The sequence below is a fragment of the Mesoplodon mirus genome (assembly GCF_964341445.2).
Source record: "Mesoplodon mirus genome assembly, chromosome: 11".
NCBI lineage: Eukaryota > Metazoa > Chordata > Mammalia > Artiodactyla > Ziphiidae > Mesoplodon > Mesoplodon mirus.
The window spans coordinates 87,622,964-87,643,363 of record NC_138987.1 but is presented as its reverse complement, the minus strand read 5'-3'; the positions used below and the strand labels follow the sequence as shown (position 1 = coordinate 87,643,363).

At 41.6% G+C, this 20,400-nt stretch overlaps 1 protein-coding gene across 1 annotated transcript in view; it reads left to right on the top strand.

The window, feature by feature from the left end:
* The first annotated feature begins 12,317 nt into the window (after nucleotides 1-12,317).
* AEBP2 (AE binding protein 2) overlaps nucleotides 12,318-20,400 on the top strand; it is a 56,565-nt gene continuing 48,482 nt past the window's right edge. The window contains exon 1 of the mRNA XM_082636514.1: nucleotides 12,318-13,045. Coding sequence (XP_082492640.1) covers nucleotides 12,378-13,045 — 668 coding nt within the window. The 5' untranslated portion in view covers nucleotides 12,318-12,377. The remainder of the gene's footprint in view (nucleotides 13,046-20,400) is intronic.

Sequence of the window (20,400 nt, the reverse complement as noted above, 5' to 3'; positions counted from 1 at the left end):
AGAATACATGTTAGCTTGGCTGAGTCTTTTGGAAACCTTCTTCCTTTCTGGGAAAGAGATAAATGAGATGATGTTGGTAAAAGTATCTAGTAAAGTCATTATGAGTTCTATAATTTTCTTTAACATATTTTAGCCTGTATATTGGGATGTTACATGTGTACCACTTAGATTAGGCTCTAATTCAGATGCTACCAGCATTCTAATCTGGAAGGTACAAGCCAGTAACAGCCAAATGAAAGGCAAGATCCTCATTGGGTCTAGTTTTTAAAAATCAACTGTAAATGCCTTTTGGGGACAAATGTGAAAATCTGAGTACAGGCTGGGCATGAGAGAATATTAGGGATTACTGTTAATTTTATTCAACGTGATAGTGGTATTGTGATCATGGGGAAATGTATTAGGTTGTTAGAAATGCATCATAAAGTACTTAAGGATGAAATATCATGATGTCTATAATTAACTATGTAATACCTGAGCAAATATGATAAAATGTTAAGAGTATTAGCACTAGGTGATGAGTATATGGGTGTTCATTAAACTATTCTCTCCACTTTTCTGTATGTATAAAAAAATGTTTATAATGAAAAGCTAAAGAAAAAAAAAATAACACACAGTCCAGGGGTGGTGCTTTTCTTGCTTTCAGAGGCAGCTTTTGCAAATGCTTCTGTTACCAGTAACTTGACCAACCATGACACTTTATAATTTGCCAACCAAACATGAGAAATGGGTTTTACTGGTAAAAACAATGGCCTATGGAACAACAGGATAAATGTTGGAAATTAGATTTTTTTCTTCTGGCCAAATGAAAGATATTCAAGATATGTGATTTTTAGGGGCTTCCCTGGTGGCTCAGTGGTTGAGAGTCCGCCTGCCGATGCAGGGGACACGAGTTCGTGCCCCGGTCGCCTGTGCTCCCCAACTGGAGAGGCCACAACAGCGAGAGGCCTGCGTACCACAAAAAAAAAAAAAAAAAAAAAAAAAAAAAGATATGTGGTTTTTTTTTTTTTCACCTCACCGTGCAGCTTGAGGGATCTTAGTTCCCTGACCAGGGATTGAACCCGGACCCTCAGAAGTGAAAACGTGAAGTCCTAACCGTTGGACCACCAGTGAATTCCCAAGATATGTGATTTTTCTAAAAATCACATTTTCCTCCCATTGTGTAGGTAGGGTGTACAAATCCCAAGAGGTCTGTAGCCTGTACCTTTAGCAATGATGCCCTAGGCTAAATCCTTCAAGGGGTCTCTCACGAGGAACACTGGAGGATTCTGGGTGCCTGACCTAATTCTCCCTTTGGATTCTTGGCTTTTACTTGAAGTAAAATTTTGGGGGGGCTTCCCTGGTGGCACGGTGGTTGAGAATCTGCCTGCCAATGCAGGGGACACGGGTTTGAGCCCTGGTCTGGGAGGATCCCACATGCCGCGGAGCAACTAGGCCCATGAGCCACAACTACTGAGCCTGCGCGTCTGGAGCCTGTGCTCTGCAACAAGAGAGGCCGTGACAGTGAGAGGCCCACGCACCGCGATGAAGAGTAGCCCCTGCTCGCCGCAACTAGAGAAAGCCCTCGCACAGAAACAAAGACCCAACGCAGCCAAAAATAAATAAATAAAATACTGAATACATAACTACTTAAAAAAAAAAAAAAAAAAGAAAGTCCCAAGTTGTCACCTGTGCTTCTGAGCCACTCGCTATAAATCAGGACTCCCATGACCCCCTCCTCAGGTTTAATAATTTGCTAGAATAGCTCACAGAAATCAAGAAGACATTTACATTTACCAGTTTATTATATAATAAAGGATATAATAACAGATACAGAAGAGCATCCAGATGAAGAGATACATAGTGCAAACCAGAAGGGTCCCAATCACAGGAGCTTCTCTCCTCATGGTTCATGAACCTGGAAGCTTCTGAACCCCATAATTCAGGGATTTTTATGGAGGCTTCATCACATATGCATGATAGATTATTAACTCAAGCTCTAGCCCCTCTCCCCTCCCTGGAGGAGGGGAATGGGGCTGAAAGTTCCAAGCTTCTAATCAGGGCTTGGTCTTTTGGTGACCAGCCCCCATCCTGAATTTATCCAGGGGTCCACCAAGAGTTGCCTCATTAGAACAAAAGATGCTACTATCATCCAGGAAATTCCAAATGGTCTAGGAACTCTGAGTCAGGAGCTGAGGTCAGAGACTATATATTAAAACAAAAGATGCTCCTAGCACCTATATTACTTAGGAAATTACAAAGACTTTAGGAGCACTGGCCAGGAGCAGGGCACGGCGACCAAAATATATATGTTCCTTATTAAATCACAGCATCACAATAAGATATGGAAAATATTATTGCATCAAAGTAGCAGTGATTAACACTCTCAGGTCATCTGTGGAACTATATATATGTGTGTGTGTGTGTGTGTGTGTGTGTGTGTATATATATATATATATATATATATATATGTTTTTTGGGGTTTTTTTTGGCTGCACCTCGTGACTTGTGGAATCTCAACCAGGGACTGAACCTTCACCCGCAACAGTGAAAGCACAGAATCCTAACCACTGGACTGCCAGGGAATTCCCTACATATATGTATTTATATACATGGACCAGAATCTATAGCATTTCGAGTGTACATTGATAGCTCTTTCTGATATAAATAAAATTCAATATTTTATTGATATAAAATTAAAATACTGTAAATGGTTTAATGTAAAGTCCTGTTTTTATTTCCCTTTCTATCCACTTACATTCCATTATCCATTCTCCTGCTTACATCTTCAACTCTTTTGGATTTTTGCCCTTTTGACTTACCCTCCTGGCAGAGCCCTGACACTGGAGCAATCCAGTATACCTGTCTTGGATTCCTACACAAAATCTGCAAACAACCCCATCCTCCCATCCAATGAGAGTGTAAAGGTCCTGTGGTCTGGCCAATCTCAATCAGTTTGGGTGTGAATCCCAGGACCAACTGGGAAGATTATAATTCCTTCCCCAAGGTATTTGGGGTTGAGATTCAGAGAGTCTTGTCAGTTTCTTCATGGCTAAAGATTTGAGCAAGAGTGCTATTTAAAATATTCAGTGATTGGAATGATATGGGCACTGGCCATTCAGAATGGATAGAAACCATGTGACAGTAGGAGGGGCCTGGGGGGCATCCTGATGCCTTTTGTTGTCCCTGTAGTTGCTGGGTCTTGGGAAGGATCTGGGAGTCCTAGGAGGTAGTGTGCTTCAGGATTTTAAAATCTCTATGTGGGGAATTCCCTGGCATTCCAGTGGTTAGGACTCTGTGCTTTCACTGTTGGGCCCAGGTTCAATCCCTGGTGGGGGAACTAAGATTCTGCGACCCTTGCAGCACAGCCAAAAAAAAAAAAAGATCTCTATGTGAAACTTGGGAGTTCTGAGCAGCCATACTTCCTGCCGTGTTGTCATATTGCCTCTGTAATAATTTATTTTAAAATACTTCCTTATAAACAGTGTAATGTACTTGTGTGTAAATTAACTTTAATCTACACTCTAGGGGAGGTTAGTTATCATTAGAGTTACCCTATTAAGAATTCACGCTCCAGAGGTGGTTAGTTATCATCTGAAGTGCCCTAATCAGGAATCCATACTCCCCAGGTGGCTACTTAAGCATTTCAAGGATCTTTATTGAAATTTATACCAGAAGGTTCATTAATTAGCATAAGGGATGTTAGAAATACATTTTCATTGGTGAAATAAATGATGTCCCAGATATATGGCTGGCTACAAAGACTTCACAGCCCTGTCACTCTTGTGAGAATGAGGTACAAGAACACCTAACCAGAGAGTAAGCTCTATAAAAGTAGGAATTTTTCTTGACTTTACCCACCATAGGTCTTTATCCAGTGCTGAGAACAGCGCTTGACACATAGGAGACACTCCATAGATCCAATATACGGTGAATAAGTTGCTAGAAAGCCCAGCAACCTACTACCTTCTCAGTCTAAATTGTATATGGTTCTGTGTTATCTACCTCTCCCCAGTGCCTTCTATTCAATTTTTTAAAATAGTGTCTATTGTTTCCTTTATTCTTTTATTTTTGTTTTTTATTTAATTTTGTTTTTTATTTATCTATAGTTGATTTACAGTGTTGTGTTAGTTTCTGGTGTGCAGCAAAGTGATTCAGTTACATATATATGTATTATATATATATATACACACACACACACACACACACACGTATATATATATATTCTTTTCCATTATAGTTTATTACAAGACACTGAACACAGTTCCCTGTGCTATACAGTAAGCCCTGTTTTTTTATCTATTTTATATATAGTAGTTTATATCTGCTAATCCCAAACTTTTAATTTATCCCTCCCCACCCGCTTTTCCTCTTTGGTAACCGTAAGTTTGTTTTTTATGTCTGTCAGTCTGTTTCTGTTTTATAAATCAGTTCATTTGTATCTTTTTTTTTAAGATTCCACATATTAGTGATATCATATGATACTTGTCTTTCTCTGTCTGGCTTACTTCACTTAGTGTGATAATCTCTAGGTCCATCTTCTATTCAGTTCTTGGAGGCATCTACTGACAGACCTGAATAGAAGGTTGAGTGATTCTGCTGTTTGGATATTGCTGCACCCACCTCAGAGTGAGCGTCTCCTACAGGATGCTTTAGCGTGCTTCAGGACAGAGAGTGAGGATTTCCTTAACCTTACATGAGCAGGTTATATCTTTTTTTGCCCACTTGCAGATAAAAATTTACACATTTGGAAGAATGTTGACGAAGGCTCGCTTTCCTTGTAAGCTACCACCTGACATCAATGTTGGGTGGGAGAGGGGGCATGCTTAACTTCTGCGTAGTCCAATCAATGGACTTTGAGTAAATTGATATTTACTCAGAGTACCTGACAGTTGCTGAAGGACCCAAAAGGCTGAAGTCAATTGGCAATACATGAGAAAACTGTGGGACAGACACACAGACAAGTTTTTATATTGGTGCTGTATAAATGAAGGATCCTCTATTGTAGGGAGGCATTGGTGCTCTCCAGCCGTGTGGAGGATGAATCTGGGAGGCTCTCAAGATTCATCATCAAGGGATCAGAATCGGGAGACTGGATGTTAGTTACCTGGAAGACTCCGTAGAACAAGAAGAGAGTTGGCCAAGTATATAGACTTGGGAACCAACACTTAAAGAACAGATGATCAAGAAGAAACGATGAAAGGTATTGGCAATCTATTATAGATAAGTGTGGCATCGTAGAAATCAAGAGAGAAGAGGAGAATGAATATGCCACAAAGTGCACAATGCAGAATTTGACCTGAGACTTATTTTCATCGTAGTGTGATAGCAAAGTTGTAAGGTAAGAACTGAAGAGTATCCCCTAGATTTGGCAATTAATGATTTTACTGAGAGTAGTTTTCAAAAATGTAATGGGGTTGGATATCATTTAGCAGTAGAGGGACAATATATGGGAGGTAAGAGAGTGCAACAAGCAACTCTTGTTCATGTTTTTAGAAGTTTAGATGAAAACAGAATTAATACTTACAAGGATGAAAAGACCTGATCGGGTTCATGAACTGAAAAGAAAGAGCCAGTAGAGAGGGTGGGATTGAAGACACAGAGTAGGAAATGGACACTGATGGGTTAAGATGTAAAGTAAAGGTTCGTTCATTTGAGTGAAAACTAAGTTGTCATTAAAAAAAAAAACCAAACCATGGTATTTATGTTATTCACTTTTCACATTTTGCTTATCCTTTCATTGCTAATTTATAGAAAAAGCATTTTACTAAATTCAAAATGAGAAACTATTCAAAATACCAGACATGCTTATGATGTCCTTATTGTGGAAAGTTACCAGCCAAAGCAGTTACGTCTTAAAATGGTCCTACTGACGACAGAAACTTTAACTCAAAAACTGTAATCATGAAGAAGATGATGCTGATAGTGATGATAATGATGGTAACTAACGTGCTCTTCTGAGCCCCTTAGGGATACTCAGCTTTTGATCTTTACAACAACCCTGAGGGAGATACTATTATCAACCTCCTTTTACAGATCAGAGAACAGAAGTTAAGTTGCCCAAGGTCACAGGTGTAAAGGGAAGAAACAGGACTTGAACCCGGGCAATTTGGCCCCAGAGCTCATGCTTTTTTTTTTTTTAAATAAATTTATTTTATTTTTATTTATTTTTGGCTGTGTTGGTTCTTTGTTGCCGTGCGTGGGCTTCTCATTGCAGTGGCTTCTCTTGCTGCGGAGCATGGGCTCTAGAGCGCAGGCTCAGTGGTTGTGGCCCTCGGGATTAGTTGCCCCGTGGCATGTGAGATCTTCCCGGAGCAGGGCTCGCACCCATGTCCCCTGCATTAGCAGGCGGATTCTTAACCACTGCGCTACCAGGGAAGCCCCCAGAGCTCATACTTTTAACGCCGCACCACACAGCCTCTCCAGTTCGATGAGATGAGGGATGCTACAATGCTTTAGAAACCAGAAAGTGCTACAGTAAATGTAAGATACTTCTTCTATTTAAAAAACAAACAAACAAACGTAATAATTAGTTGGTTGTATTTTTGTTGGATGACAATCTACAGATTGGGGAAGGTTTCGTCAGATTTCTAGTTCTTTTCCAGCTTTAAAATCCTATCATTCCATCTTTCAGTAAGATGTTCTCTCTTTTCACACGTACTTTCTTTGGATGTCAAGTCAATCAGAGAATGAGGTCATTACACTGCTAATGATTCCGCTCACCATGGCAGTGTCAACCCGCAGAATGAGGAACTTCAAGTAAAGGTGCAAAACCTGCTACGGCTGCGTATTTTAGAGAATTTTTCAGGAGTATCTTACATGTAGTATAGCAGGAATCTCAGCTTGAATCTAAGCTGGGTCTGATGCTGGGGTTCCCGCGTGTCTCGGCATGTCTGGCAAACTGGTAAGGCAGGGCTGAAAGAAACCTGCTGACCTGGGGGCTGAGACTGCTTCCTTGAACAGGACTCACGTTCGTGGAAAAGAAAATTAGACAGCGAAGCCCTATGAGAAAGACTTAGTCATTGGATGGGGAGTAATAAATACAGCTTGGGGTAGCTGTTACTCAAATCCATGGCCAATCTAGGCCCATGAAAGCATGTCTGGGTTCCTAGGAGAGACACAGCTCTGAGTAAAACCATAAAGAGCTGTTTCATTGAAAACCATATATGATATCGCGCCAAGCAGTCTGCTCGGGGTTCCCCTAAAAGAGGTCAACACAGCAATCTCCATTTCTTCAGGCTACACCATGGCTTTGGCTGTTTTATTTGTATCACAGGCCCTGGTAGGAGGAGCCTGCAGTGTCTGGTAGGAACAGAGCAGGGGAGGGGGCCACTGGGTGAGCAGAGAGCCCCCCCACCCCAGGGGCTCCCCGAAAACGGGCCATGACCTGCCTGTGTTAGCAGGCTTGGTAGGTAGAATCGCCGGTAAAATTCAAGTTATTGTTGCTAATTTGACCCATTGGTACTGTGGCTGATGAGTTTGAATACTATTCCTAATCAAATAGCTCTTACGCAATGGTGTATTATTGGGTAACTTATAATTATGCATAGAATCACATACCCTCCAAGCAGGCAGGAGGGAAATAGAACAGTGATTCTCGACTAAAGGATCAGTTTTTTACTTTCCAGTGGACTGAGGCTTTTGAAAAATACAATAAAAGTGAATTACCAGATGGGACTTGCCTGGTGGCGTAGTGGTTAAGACTCCCGTTCCCAATGCAGGGGGCCTGGGTTTGATCCCTGGTCAGGGAACTAGATCCCACATGCATGCTGCAACTAAGGAGCCCGCCTGCCGCAACTAAGGAGCCCGTGAGCGGCAACTAAGGCCTGGCACAACCAAATAAGTAAATAAATAAGATAACAAATTTAAAAAAAGAGTGAATTACCAGAATTATAAGATAAAACATAAACTGATGACATAAAAACAATAAGCCTCCATTTTTTATTATTAGGTTCAGCAGATGTAAAATTACTCTACCATGTTGTTATAAAAGTTTCCTGAAGCTAATTTCAGCATGTATCTAGCTGCAGGCTGGTAACGAACAGGGGGTGGATGGGCACTGGTCTGCAGACCACACTGCTTGCATTTCATCCAACCTCTCACCTGATGCCACCTGAAAAAAATTCTATCACCCAGAGGTCCTGCCTTTAGTCAGACACTTCACTGAATGCGATAATGACGTTGTGACACTGTGGTTATGTTCGAGAGTGGCCTTGTTCTAAGGAGACGCATGCAGAGTAATGATGTCTGCAACTAAACCAAGAGGGAGAGGAGGAAAGGGAGAGTGGGGAGGGAGAGGGAGGCGACACAGAGAAAGAAACAGAGACAGAGGGACACAGACTGTGCAAATGTGGCAAAATGTTAGTAATTGATGAATCTAGGCGGGTGTATAGGTGTTTATTATTGAATTCTTTCAAATTTTCAGAAAATTTGCAATTACAAGAAAAAACAACAAAAAACTTCTCCAGTGATGGGAAACACACTTTTCTCCAAAAAGCCAGTTCTAAGATAGCTCGTTTTCATCTTCAAGTATAAATACTGCAGTCGGAGCATTCATTTGTGGCTTTGATACCTGCCATTTCCACGTGTCTAATCTCCATTCACCTTTCAGTCTTTTCACATTTTTCTCCATATCATCTATAACATTAGATACCCTTATAACTTTAATCATAGCACACCTTTAAAAAATTTTTTCTAAATATATAGACACACAGACACACACACACACACACACACACTGTGGTATATAAATATACCTGTCATCTTTTTTTTTTTATTAGTTTCTGCTTTATAACAAAGTGAATCAGTCATACATATACATCTGTTCCCACATCCCTTCCCTCATGCATCTCCCTCCCTCCCTTCCTCCCTATCCCACCCCTGCAGGCGGTCACAAAGCACCGAGCTGATCTCCCTGTGCTATGCGGCTGTTTCCCACTATCTATCTACCTTACGTTTGGTAGTGTATATATGTCCATGCCTCTCTCTCGCTTTGTCACAGCTTACCCTTCCCCCTCCCCATATCCTCAAGTCCATTCTCAGGTAGGTCTGTGTCTTTATTCCTGTTTTACCCCTAAGTTCTTCATGACATTTTTTTTTCTTAAATTCCATATATATGTGTCAGCATACGGTATTTGTCTTTCTCTTTCTGAGTTACTTCACTCTGTATGACAGACTCTAGGTCTATCCACCTCATTACAAATAGCTCAGTTTTGCTTCTTTTTATGGCTGAGTAATATTCCATTGTATATATATGCCACATCTTCTTTATCCATTCATCCGATGATGGACACTTAGGTTGTTTCCATCTCCGGGCTGTTGTGAATAGAGCTGCAATGAACATTTTGGTACATGTCTCTTTTTGAATTATGGTTTTCTCAGGGTATATGCCTAGTAGTGGGATTGCTGGGTCATATGGTAGTTCTATTTTTAGTTTTTTAAGGAACCTCCATACTGTTCTCTTTTTTTTTAAAATAAATTTATTTATTTATTCATTTATTTAACTTTTGGCTACATTGGGTCTTCGCTGCTGCACGCGGGTTTTCTCTAGTTGCTGAGAGCGGGGGCTACTCTTCGTTGCGGTGCGCAGGCTTCTCATTGCGGTGGCTTCTCTTGTTGCAGAGCACAGGCTCTAGGCGTATGGGCTTCAGTAGTTGTGGCACACAGGCTTCAGTAGTTGTGGCTCGCGTGCTCTAGAGCTCAGGCTCAGTAGTTGTGGCGCATGGGCTTAGTTGCTCCGCGGCATGTGGGATCTTCCCGGACCAGGGCTCGAACCCGTGTCCCCTGCATTGGCAGGCGGATTCTTAACCACTGCGCCACCAGGGAAGCCCCTACCTGTCATCTTTCAAAGTCAATCTTTTTATTCAAGATTTTCTGTAATCTCATCTTGAACTCTTTTTCAGCTTTTTAGCTTCATTTTCTCATGGTTAATTAACAGTCACAAATTAAATTTTTATGCTTTTCCAGCGTTATTGCTTCTCAGTCCTAGAATTCCCCCTCACACAGAATTCTAGTCTATTCACTCTTCAAGATCCAGCTCAAATGACTTAAACTTAAATGTAGTATATCTTACATACACAACTGTTCAAATCCTACATTCTTCGTTAAGTTTTCCTTAAGTAACTCAGCAAAAATCTCTAGGGCTTCATACAGTGCTTGGCACATACACTTAATATACACTTTTCAGCTGCACTCTCTCATAGTTCTTTTTCTTTTTGGCCTCACTTCTCGGCATGTGGGATCTTGGTTCCCAGACCAGGGATCAAACCTGTGCCCCCTGCAGTGGAAGCGTGGAGTCCTAAACAGTGGACTGCCAGGGAAGTCCCTCTAATAGTTCTTAACTGACAACACAGCAAGATAATACCTTCCTAGTCTATCTCAAAGAGTGGCTTTGAGGTCAACATATTTGCGGTTAGCATTTTGCATTGTCTGTGTGTGTGAAGGTATCTGTAAGCCATAATGCCCCATACTATTATTTCTTATTTTTATTTTTGCTTTCCCTTGAGGCAGCATATGGAACATATAACAGCTGTCCAAAGGCCTAAGGCAATAGACATAATACTGGGGTATTCATGGTGTATGAAGACTTTCTAAGATGTGTAGGAGCGCCGAGCCTGTTTTAAGGCAGTCCAGTTCTCTGATTCTCACTTCCCTTTTACCTAAAAGGATCTGCCTGAAAATGTGCCCTGGGGTCAGAGGGTAATGTGGGCTCCTTTGCAGCTTCCCTTATCCCAATTGCCCCTCCCCTACTTTACAAAAGAAAGGCATAATTCTGCCCCACCTCACATCTTCCTAAGGTGCTGTACTCCCGGGGATGCAAAAACCTCCAGGACACCGAAAAAGGAACAATTGACTGGTGAATGAGAATGAGTAACACATCCTTTTACAAGTCAGGTGGTTTTCAATTACTTGCTTTCAACAAAGTTGAAAGAGAATCTAGTCTGTGTTGTCAGCAGATAGACCATTAAAAGTATTTTTTTCTTGTTAGATCTTTGTGTGACTTTTTGGGGCATATAATTTGGAAACAGTTCGAAGAATTGAGTTGCATTGCTGTAACAAAACTCCATTCATTCTCATGTACTTATTTATGTGAACAAGTTTTCTCAGTGCTTACATCCATGGAACTGAAAGCTTGGAATAGAATTGAAGTAGCTCGTTCTCATTCTAGAAATACTCATCCACTGATAAATAATCCCGTTTAAAAAAGTATTCAATTCCATCTTTGTGAGGTGCATTGCCAACAAAACTTTACTTTTGTGTTTAATATTTATTTATAAATATTTTGAAATATATTTGTTTTGAGCAGTTGAAATAAGACTTGAGTGTTATGATCACAGGAGATTTAAAAACAACCGTTAAATTTCAATTTCTGTACACATTTTTGTTACAAGGAAATATAAGATGATCGATAAAACAGTTCGAATATAAAATATATTATTAAGATAAAATTCTGGACAGGATGTAAAATGTACATGAGTCCCAGAAGATAAAGGATGGAAATTGCCCAAGCATAAAAGAGATCAGATTCTAAAAAGTGGATATTGGTGGGTGTTAAATCTCTACGGTATTTAGGGTTCATTGGCTACGTTTAAAAAAGTGACAGTTATAAAATATAAGAAGCTGGAAAAACTGTGGATGTCACTTTAAACCGTATAAGGATGTACAAAATCGTTTTAGAGGGCTCAGGAGCTAAAAAGTTTGAAGATCTTGAACACACATGTCTGCTCTGAGACTGTGGTTTAACCATTCCTCGGGTTATTCGAACGCAGGTTAGATGATAACCTGTGGCTCTATGTCGCGCGTATGGACTCAGTACCTCTCACTGTATTATTGATTTTTACTCATTTTAATCGCCTCTCCTCGTAGACTGTCAGCTCTCAGAAGCGCAGGGACTTGTTCGATTCTTGGCTCAGCGCCTGTGCGAGGTACTTTGGGGACGCTCCCCAAACACCCCCCGGAATGAATGACTTTATCTTGAGACCTCGGAGGGCTGTTAGAATCGCCGGCTAGCGCTCAGGTTTTCGTTCCGCGTGTCCCGCCCGCAGCGCGAGCAGGGAAGGCGTGGGAAGGCCCCGCGGAAACTCTGAGTCCTCGGCGGGTCGGGGCGGAGGCCAGGCGGGGACCAGCGGGGGCGCGGAATCCGCGGCCGGTGGGGGGAGGCGCCACCGCGTGCCGCCGCGCAGGCGCGCAGCTGTCTCCGCGTGAGTGCGCGCAGTCGCGCGCCTGTCCCCGCGCGGGCTCCGTAGCGCGTGTGCAGGCTGACGCAGCTCGCGGGCCCTCCTCCTGCTCTGCAGCGGCGTCGGAGGAGTTTTGGGCGTTCGGGAGGGGGCACGGGAGCGAGAGTCCAGAGAGGGAGGCGGCGGCGGCGGCGGGGAGGAGGAGGAGGAGGAGCAGGCGCCGCCATGGCCGCCGCTATCACCGACATGGCCGACCTGGAGGAGCTCTCCCGCCTGAGCCCTCTGCCCCCCGGCAGCCCCAGCCCGGCGGCGCGGGGTCGGGCTGAGCCGCCGGAGGAGGAGGAGGAGGAAGAGGAGGAGGAAGAAGAGGCGGAGGCCGAGGCGGTGGCGGCGCTGCTGCTGAACGGCGGCGGCGGCGGTGGGGGCGGTGGAGGCGGCGGCGGAGTGGGGGGCGGCGAGGCGGAGACGATGTCGGAGCCGAGCCCCGAGAGCGCCAGCCAGGCCGGGGAGGATGAGGACGAGGAGGAGGACGAGGAGGAGGAGGACGAGAGCAGCAGCAGCGGCGGGGGCGAGGAGGAGAGCAGCGCCGAGAGCCTGGTGGGCAGCAGCGGCGGGAGCAGCAGCGACGAGACGCGCTCGCTGAGCCCCGGTGCCGCCAGCAGCAGCAGCGGGGATGGGGACGGCAAGGAGGGCCTGGAGGAGCCCAAGGGACCGCGGGGCAGCCAGGGCGGCGGCGGGGGCGGCAGCAGCAGCAGCAGCGTCGTTTCCAGCGGCGGCGATGAGGGCTACGGGACCGGGGGAGGCGGAAGCAGCGCGACCTCCGCGGGCCGGCGAGGCAGCTTGGAGATGTCGTCGGATGGGGAACCCCTGAGCCGCATGGACTCCGAGGACAGGTCAGTGCACTGAAGCGTTTCCCCTTCCCTTCCTCCTCTTGTGCTCCTAGGCCACTCCGAGGGGCCCGAGGGGACTTTTTGCTGAGATCCCCCTGCTCCCCGAATCCTCGGCCCCTCCCCCCGGCTCTCAACTAGGAAACCTCTGCCGGCCGCCGCGCCCCTCTCGCTGCGGATAGCGGCTTCCAACTCTCAAACCCTTTTCCCCCCAACTCTCCTTTCCCCGCCCTCTTTCCCCTCGGCTCTGCACTCCGTACGGACCGAAGGACGGCTCCAACTCGGAAACAATCCCCAAAGTAGGCCCAGATCCTGTGGCGGAGCCGAAGAGGGCCTTGATGTACGCACCTCGGTACACAAGGTTAGCTTCATCCAGCCGTGTTCGCGAATACTTGTCAGAACCGTAATTGACAAGTGTTTTCCAACATGGCTGGTCTCGCTTGGATGTAACAGAACTTCCTTGTTCAGGGAGGAGACCCCCAACCATCACTTTCCTTTACTTAGGAAAGTGAAGACTATTCTTTTATATTTAATCAGCGCTTCCAGAATTCCTCATGTGTGGCCATTAACGTGGTCTCCAAAGTGATTTTAGTAACTTCTATTTCGTTGGTGACCAAATTGGGGAGAAAGTTTTAAAAACGTATAAATCGTAGTGTAAAAGAATAATGAATTGGTGTCCTTTAAAATAACTTTGCGGAATCGAAGAGAGTTGGAATTGTAACAAAATGCAGTCTTAAGGTACAGCATGTTAGTATGCGTTTTAAAATCTTTATACAGTAATGCTTCAACGTGAGAGTCATGATTTTAGATGATAATATTTAAAGTCATGTTTTGGCGAGATCTCTGAAGGGATTAGTAGCATTTTTCTAAAGCTTCTTAGAAGGAATGTGGAGACTGACAAAAATGCGCTTCATTTTTTCGGGACATTAAGAAGTTTATTGTTATGGTATGTTTCAGTTGTTACTATCATTACTTTTGATCTCTGGAAAACTTCGTATTTTAACTAATTGGTTTTTAATGTACTTTTTAAAACAGAGAAGCATGTCATGCATATTATAATGCATCTAAAGTATATTAGTTATTTTGATCATCTGCTAATGTTTTGATGAGCAGTAGAATTTTTAACAATCTTTATTGACTTGGATTTAAAAGTTAAAGTATTCTAAAGTTCTAGGAATTCTATTGTTAACATAAAAATGAACACAATGGCTTATATTTAGTGTTATAAGGAATTCACAGTTCTAAATATTTTGAAAATATAGCATCAAATTCTGTTTGACATTTACTCTAATGCCTAGTTAAGGAAACATCTTGAGTGGGGTAAAGTAGAGAGTGCAAACCTTGGAAAAATTGTCCTGAACTATACAGGCATGGCAGGAATGAGAATGTCTTCAAGAAAATTAAAAATTGATGTGAACTGCACAATGAAGCGTGTGCCATTTATCATTTTACTGTATACTCCTTCTTTGGTACCAGTAGATATTTGAAAGTTGACATTAATTTATACAGTCAGCATCTACCACAGTTGTTCCATGTACCTAGTATACACATACACCCATAACACACTTGCCTAGCACTGCACGATTTAAATGCCTTAATCAGTTCATTTCCACAACTCTGGCACAAGGTAGGTATTATTTTGACTTCCATTTAACAGATGAAGAAGCAAGTTGAGTGTCTTACTCAAAACAGTAAGTATAGAATGGAAGTGGTGGAGCTGGATCTGAACAAAGGTTCTCTGCTATTTCCACTTCACAAGAGTTAGAATAATTCACTTTAAATAGCTACAAGCAGGATGTGCCAGGTATTTGGTGTTTTTTTTTTTTTTTTTTTTTAGTTAATATCTGTTTACTAGTCCTTTTAGGAGATAGTAATTGGCCAAGCAGTATTTCAGGAAGTGGAGTTTTGACTTCATTTTTATTAGATATTCACTTGAATATGTAATTTTTACATCATATTTCAGAGTAAGGAGTAAGATATTGGTGCCAAATAAGGTTAAAACCTGATAACCAAATGTACTTGCTTTTCTTGATGCTTAAACATTACAAAACACTGTAATCATTTTACCATTACAGGGTAATAAATTTATCATTTGTATGAAAAAACCTTATGTGACTAGTGAAACTGGTTGTGGTCTTGATAATCTTAATTTTGAAACTCCCCCTTTTTTGCCTTTGAGTTTTTTTTTTAAGAGTTATTTTAAATTTGCAGAGGATTCATAATTCTTATAAACTGTCCTGCAGATTACATCAATTTACGGATTTTATAGATTGATTTCACGGTCGGAAGTCTTTATATTTGTAACTGATGGGAGGATATAGTGGTTTTAAAGTGCTTTTTAGAAACATGAGGCATCCTATTGCACGGATTTTATTATCATTAGAATTTACTCTTTTTGTTAGAATGCCAGTTGAGTTTTTCTTTCACTTTGAAATTAGTTTATACTTTTGAGTTTATCTAACATACTTTATAAGTTGTTGAAATGATCTTAAATATTTTTAACTGTAAGTGCTCCGTTTTAAGAAAGAACTAACTGAAGATTTGGATATTAAAGCTTGTGATCCAAGGAGTCAGTCTACAAAACGTATTTGAAGTGTTGTGAAAGTGATTAATTTATAAAATGATTAAATCACACTTGGTACCAAAAACATTGTTTTTCCCAGGAGAAAGTTATTCAGAACCAGCCTAAGTGTATTGGTGTGTTTATTGTGGTAAAGTTAGAAAACCTTAAAGTTAATACGTAGTTTACTTTTAGTTTGGTTATAAAGATAATGGGATTTTCTTTGAGGGGAATATTTAGCTGCGTGAGGCCACTAAAAACTAGCTTTTATTTTATTCTACTTTGAATCTAAGCTTAAGTACCTTTTAAAAAGTTACCACCTTTTAAGTTAATTTCAGAGGCTAAGTTGACTTTTAAATAGAATTTTAGAATGCCTCTGAAATATTTTTAGTGTAGAAATTAGTTCTACCTGTTGAATCAGATTATACATGAAAATACTCTTCAGTTGCTTATCTGTATAAGCGAATTGATAACAACAGCCTCTGTTTTGTGGTTATTTGTCTCTATTACGGTTCCCCCCTCTCATCTAGAATATAAGATACGACTTATTTTGAAAAAGCCACCTTTATCAGACTTTCTGGTTAAATCCAGGTGTCAGGTGAAGAGTGCATGCATAAGGTTGGGGTGATAGGGAAGGGCATTTAGTATGAAACTTAATGATCAGCAAAGACTACAGGCCCTTACTGTTTTGTGGATTAAAATTTGGATTACCAACCTAATGGGTTGCAAACTTTGAGGTATAATTAAGATTGTTTTGACACTGGGAAAACAGGGTTATGTTGCGCACTTTCCCAGTGATATGATTAGGAAAATCTTTTTTCTAGTATGGAGGCTAAACTTTTAAATCAGATTAATATTAGAAGGCTGCATGTTGAGGTTATCATCAAGACCTATTAAGGCTCTGTATGGTTGAGGCAATAAAATACTTTTATAAGAGGTAAGATTTTGCTCATACTTCATGATGGAACTGCTTTTCACCATTCACTTTTCAACTCTGAAGCAGCTGTTCATAGTCTCTCCAGAATCCCTGTTTTAATCTACCTTTTAATTTTGACTAAATTTAGGGAAGAGCTTCTAACAGGTCTCAGTTGTCATTGATTACGGATTGTAATTCTCAGTTAAGGAAGATATGGCTCTGTGCTAAAAAGTGAACGACAATAAAACTACAGCTTTCAGGATTGAACTTATATGGAGAGATTCTAAGGGGCCATTTTACTTTTAAGAAACGTTGAGACTACTGCATTGGGTCAGTTAGGAAATCTTGTGTGCAAGCTCGTTTGTTACCAAGCATAGGTATTTACTGTGTGCAGGAAGGACTCTACTGGATATTGTGGGATACAGGAAGACAAAATGCTTCCCAGTTCATCCATCTTGCATATTGCTCTGAAACTTTTAATTCCAGAGTGTGGTTTTGCCATAATTCCTAGCACAAAACTTTATTGACTCTAAACAAAGTTAGAGATGTCACACCTTGCCTGTTGTATTAGCTATTTATTGCTGTGTAACAGATACCCCCCAAATTTAGCAACTTAAAACAAACATTTGGTATCACATGTGGTTTCTGAAAGTCAAGAATGGAGAGGCTTAGCTCGGTGGTTCTGGCTGAGTCTGCTGTTGCAGCGAAAGTGTTGGCCAGCACTGCAGTCATCTGAAGGCTGGACTGGGGCTGGAAATCGGCTCACTTAATGTAGCTTTTTGGCAGGAGGCCTCAGTTACTCACCAGGTCAGTATCTCCATGAGGCTGTTTTTGTGTTCTTAGGACATAGCAACTAGTTTCCCCCAGAGCAAGTCATCTGAGAGAAAGAGAGCCAAGGGTTTTATGACCTAAATATACCTGCTCACATATTCTTCATACATCTTCACTTAGCAGGTACATTTTTCCTATTTTTCTTTTTATTCATACTGTGATACATAATAATTGCTTCAGATTTTTGTTGACTGAGACAACCTTTCAAAACCCATCAAAGGGCTTCCCTAGTGGCGCAGTGGTTGAGAATCCGCCTGCCGATGCAGGGGACACGGGTTCGTGCCCCGGTCTGGGAAGATCCCACATGCCGCAGAGCGGCTAGGCCCGTGAGCCATGGCCGCTGAGCCTGTGCGTCCGGAGCCTGTGCTCCGCAACAGGAGAGGCCACAACAGTGAGAGGCCCACGTACCGCAAAAAAAAAAAAAAAAAAAAAAACCCATCAAAATGCCACAACAAATTCTTTCCTGGTCTTACTAAACTTGATTTTAATTTTTTTCTTTTTAATTACTGTGTTTGTATTTCTTCTTTATTTTTTCATCTCAATTTCTGGCTTTGTTATGTAGGGATGTAGAATATTGCAGTATAAAGAGCCTGTAATCAAGAGTCAAAGGACACAATTCAGATTTTAGCATTGCTACTTATATTATGATTTTAAGTAATATCTTTGACCCTTAGTTCCTCAACTGCAGGATGACAGGGTTAGGTTTAACCATGAAGGTGTTCTAAGGTCCACGTGAACTTCTGTTAAGGAGCCCTATGGACCGTTTGGAAGAATCCATGTTGTTCAAAGCACTTGAATGCTTGCTTCATCCTTTTTGTTGTAGCATGGTAGTTTTGAGAGCAGGGACAGTTTAGCTCATTTAGATCTTTGTAGTATCTAGCACAGTACCTGCATATGGTGAGTACTCTATTAGAATTAAATTGAAATGCCTACAGTAGAATTTGTATAAAGAAGACTGTAAAGTGAGGGCCAGGAATTGGTGCCTTTGGCTGGATCATTGTATTTAGTATAGTGAGTTTAAGGCCAGTTTTTCTCTGGGGGTGTACTCTAGTAAGGCCTTTGGGGTCGTATGCAAAATTTTATGTGGGCGTTTCTCTGAGAAGATGTCAGCAGTTTTTCTCAGAGTCTTAAAAGGGTTTGGTCTAAGTTAAGAACTACCAATTTAGAGGCGATCCAGAGGTGCATAATAAATACTTTTTAAATGATCGGACAACTTTGAAATTGTAAATTTCTGTAAAAAGCTTATTTTAAAAGAAGTATAAGGATGGAAAATCTGAAGTGGATAGTCACCCGAGGGTTCTTTTTTTTAAAACCATTGTTTAGGAGCATTTATTGTAGAAAAATGCCCAACATTTTATCAAAGGTACATGGAAAATTTGAAGTTAAGGAGAGAAGTATAGGGAGAGAAGTTGTTAAGAGTACAAGGTGAGTCAGAATGTTTGGATTTGAATTGTGGCTCTCACTGAAGCTGGGTGACCATGGGACAGTCATTTAAGTTATTTAATGTCTTTCTACTACTTCAGGTTTCTTACCTGCAGGAGGGGGACAGTAATAGTTCCTATCCTATAAGATAGCTGTGGGGATTACACGTACAGTATTTGGCATACAATTTACTAAGCATGTATTATGTGATAGGTATTTATTCTACAGATGTACATAGAACCCCCATTATGTGCCAGGTACTTTTTTAGGTGTTGGGTACACAGCAGTGACTAAAACAAAGCACCTGACCTCATGGGCTGGGGAGACAGACTGTGCACAAGAGCTGATAATAGTAAAGCTAGCATTGGTCTTTGGTTGAAGCAGTTTAAGATCTGAAATGCCAAAAGTACTCTACCAGCTGTTAAATGTGTGACAAGTATCTGTAAATGAGTGCTGCAGAAACTTGCAAAAGGATACGCTATACCAAAATATTTCATTACAAAATCTACATTTTAATCCTTTTCTTTAATATATATGGTTGACCTAAAAGGCCTCTTAATACCTTTTATTTTTAATAGTTTTTAATATGTAAGTAATGCTGCTGATCTATTACTAAAAGGTTTCGGGATATGTTTTCAAGTAATGGTAATGGATCTGCAGTTATCTAACAGCATATTGAGTTCATTTTTATGACTGGTAGTATACATTTGTGAAAGTAACAGTGATATTGACCTTAGAACTAAATGGACAATTTGGGGCATGGATAGGAGATCAGGTAGATGTTTAGATGTTTAAAAAATCATTTTTGGTCTTCCCTGGTTGCGCATTGGTTAAGAATCCGCCTGCCAATGCAGGGGACACGGGTTCGATTCCTGGTCTGGGAAGATTCCCACATGCCGCGGGGCAGCTAAGCCCGTGCGCCACAACTACTGAGCCTGCGCTCTAGAGCCTGTGAGCCACAACTACTGAGCCTGCGTGCCACAGCCTTGAATCCCACGCGCCTAGAGCCCACGCTCCACGACAAGAGAGGCCACCGTGATGAAAAGCTCGCACACCGCAACGAAGGGTAGCCCCTGCTCGCCACAACTAGAGAAAACCCGTGCGCAGCACCGAAGACCCAATGCAGCCAAAAATAAATAAATTTATTTTTTTTAAAAGTCATTTTTGAGCATTTACTGATGGTTAGCATTTAACCCTGTTTAGTGATAAGAAAAATGTGCATCCCCAGATAGTTTTTAAAGAGAAGACTAAAAAGATGATTCCATTGTTTTCTAGTTTTCCTGTAAATTGTTTGTGACACAGTACGTTAAAATTAAAACTGTGGAGTGTTATAGTCGATGACTAAAGATTTGATGGGAGAGGGACTGGATTTTAGGGTTAGTTGAGTGATGAAAAGAAATTTCCAGGAAGCCTAAATGAAACATAGGAAGGAAAGAGCCTAGCATATTCAGAAAACTTTCTGCCTAGATTAGAGGATCCACATTGGAACTGGGAAATAAGAATTAATGACTAAAGTGTGACCTTCCATGCCAACACAACTGTGCCCATCTTTCTCTCTATAAGCTTGTGAATTGGATTCTTTGCCTCTTCCCAGCTTCTGTCTTTGTAACTCCTAGTCATGATCAGGTCTTT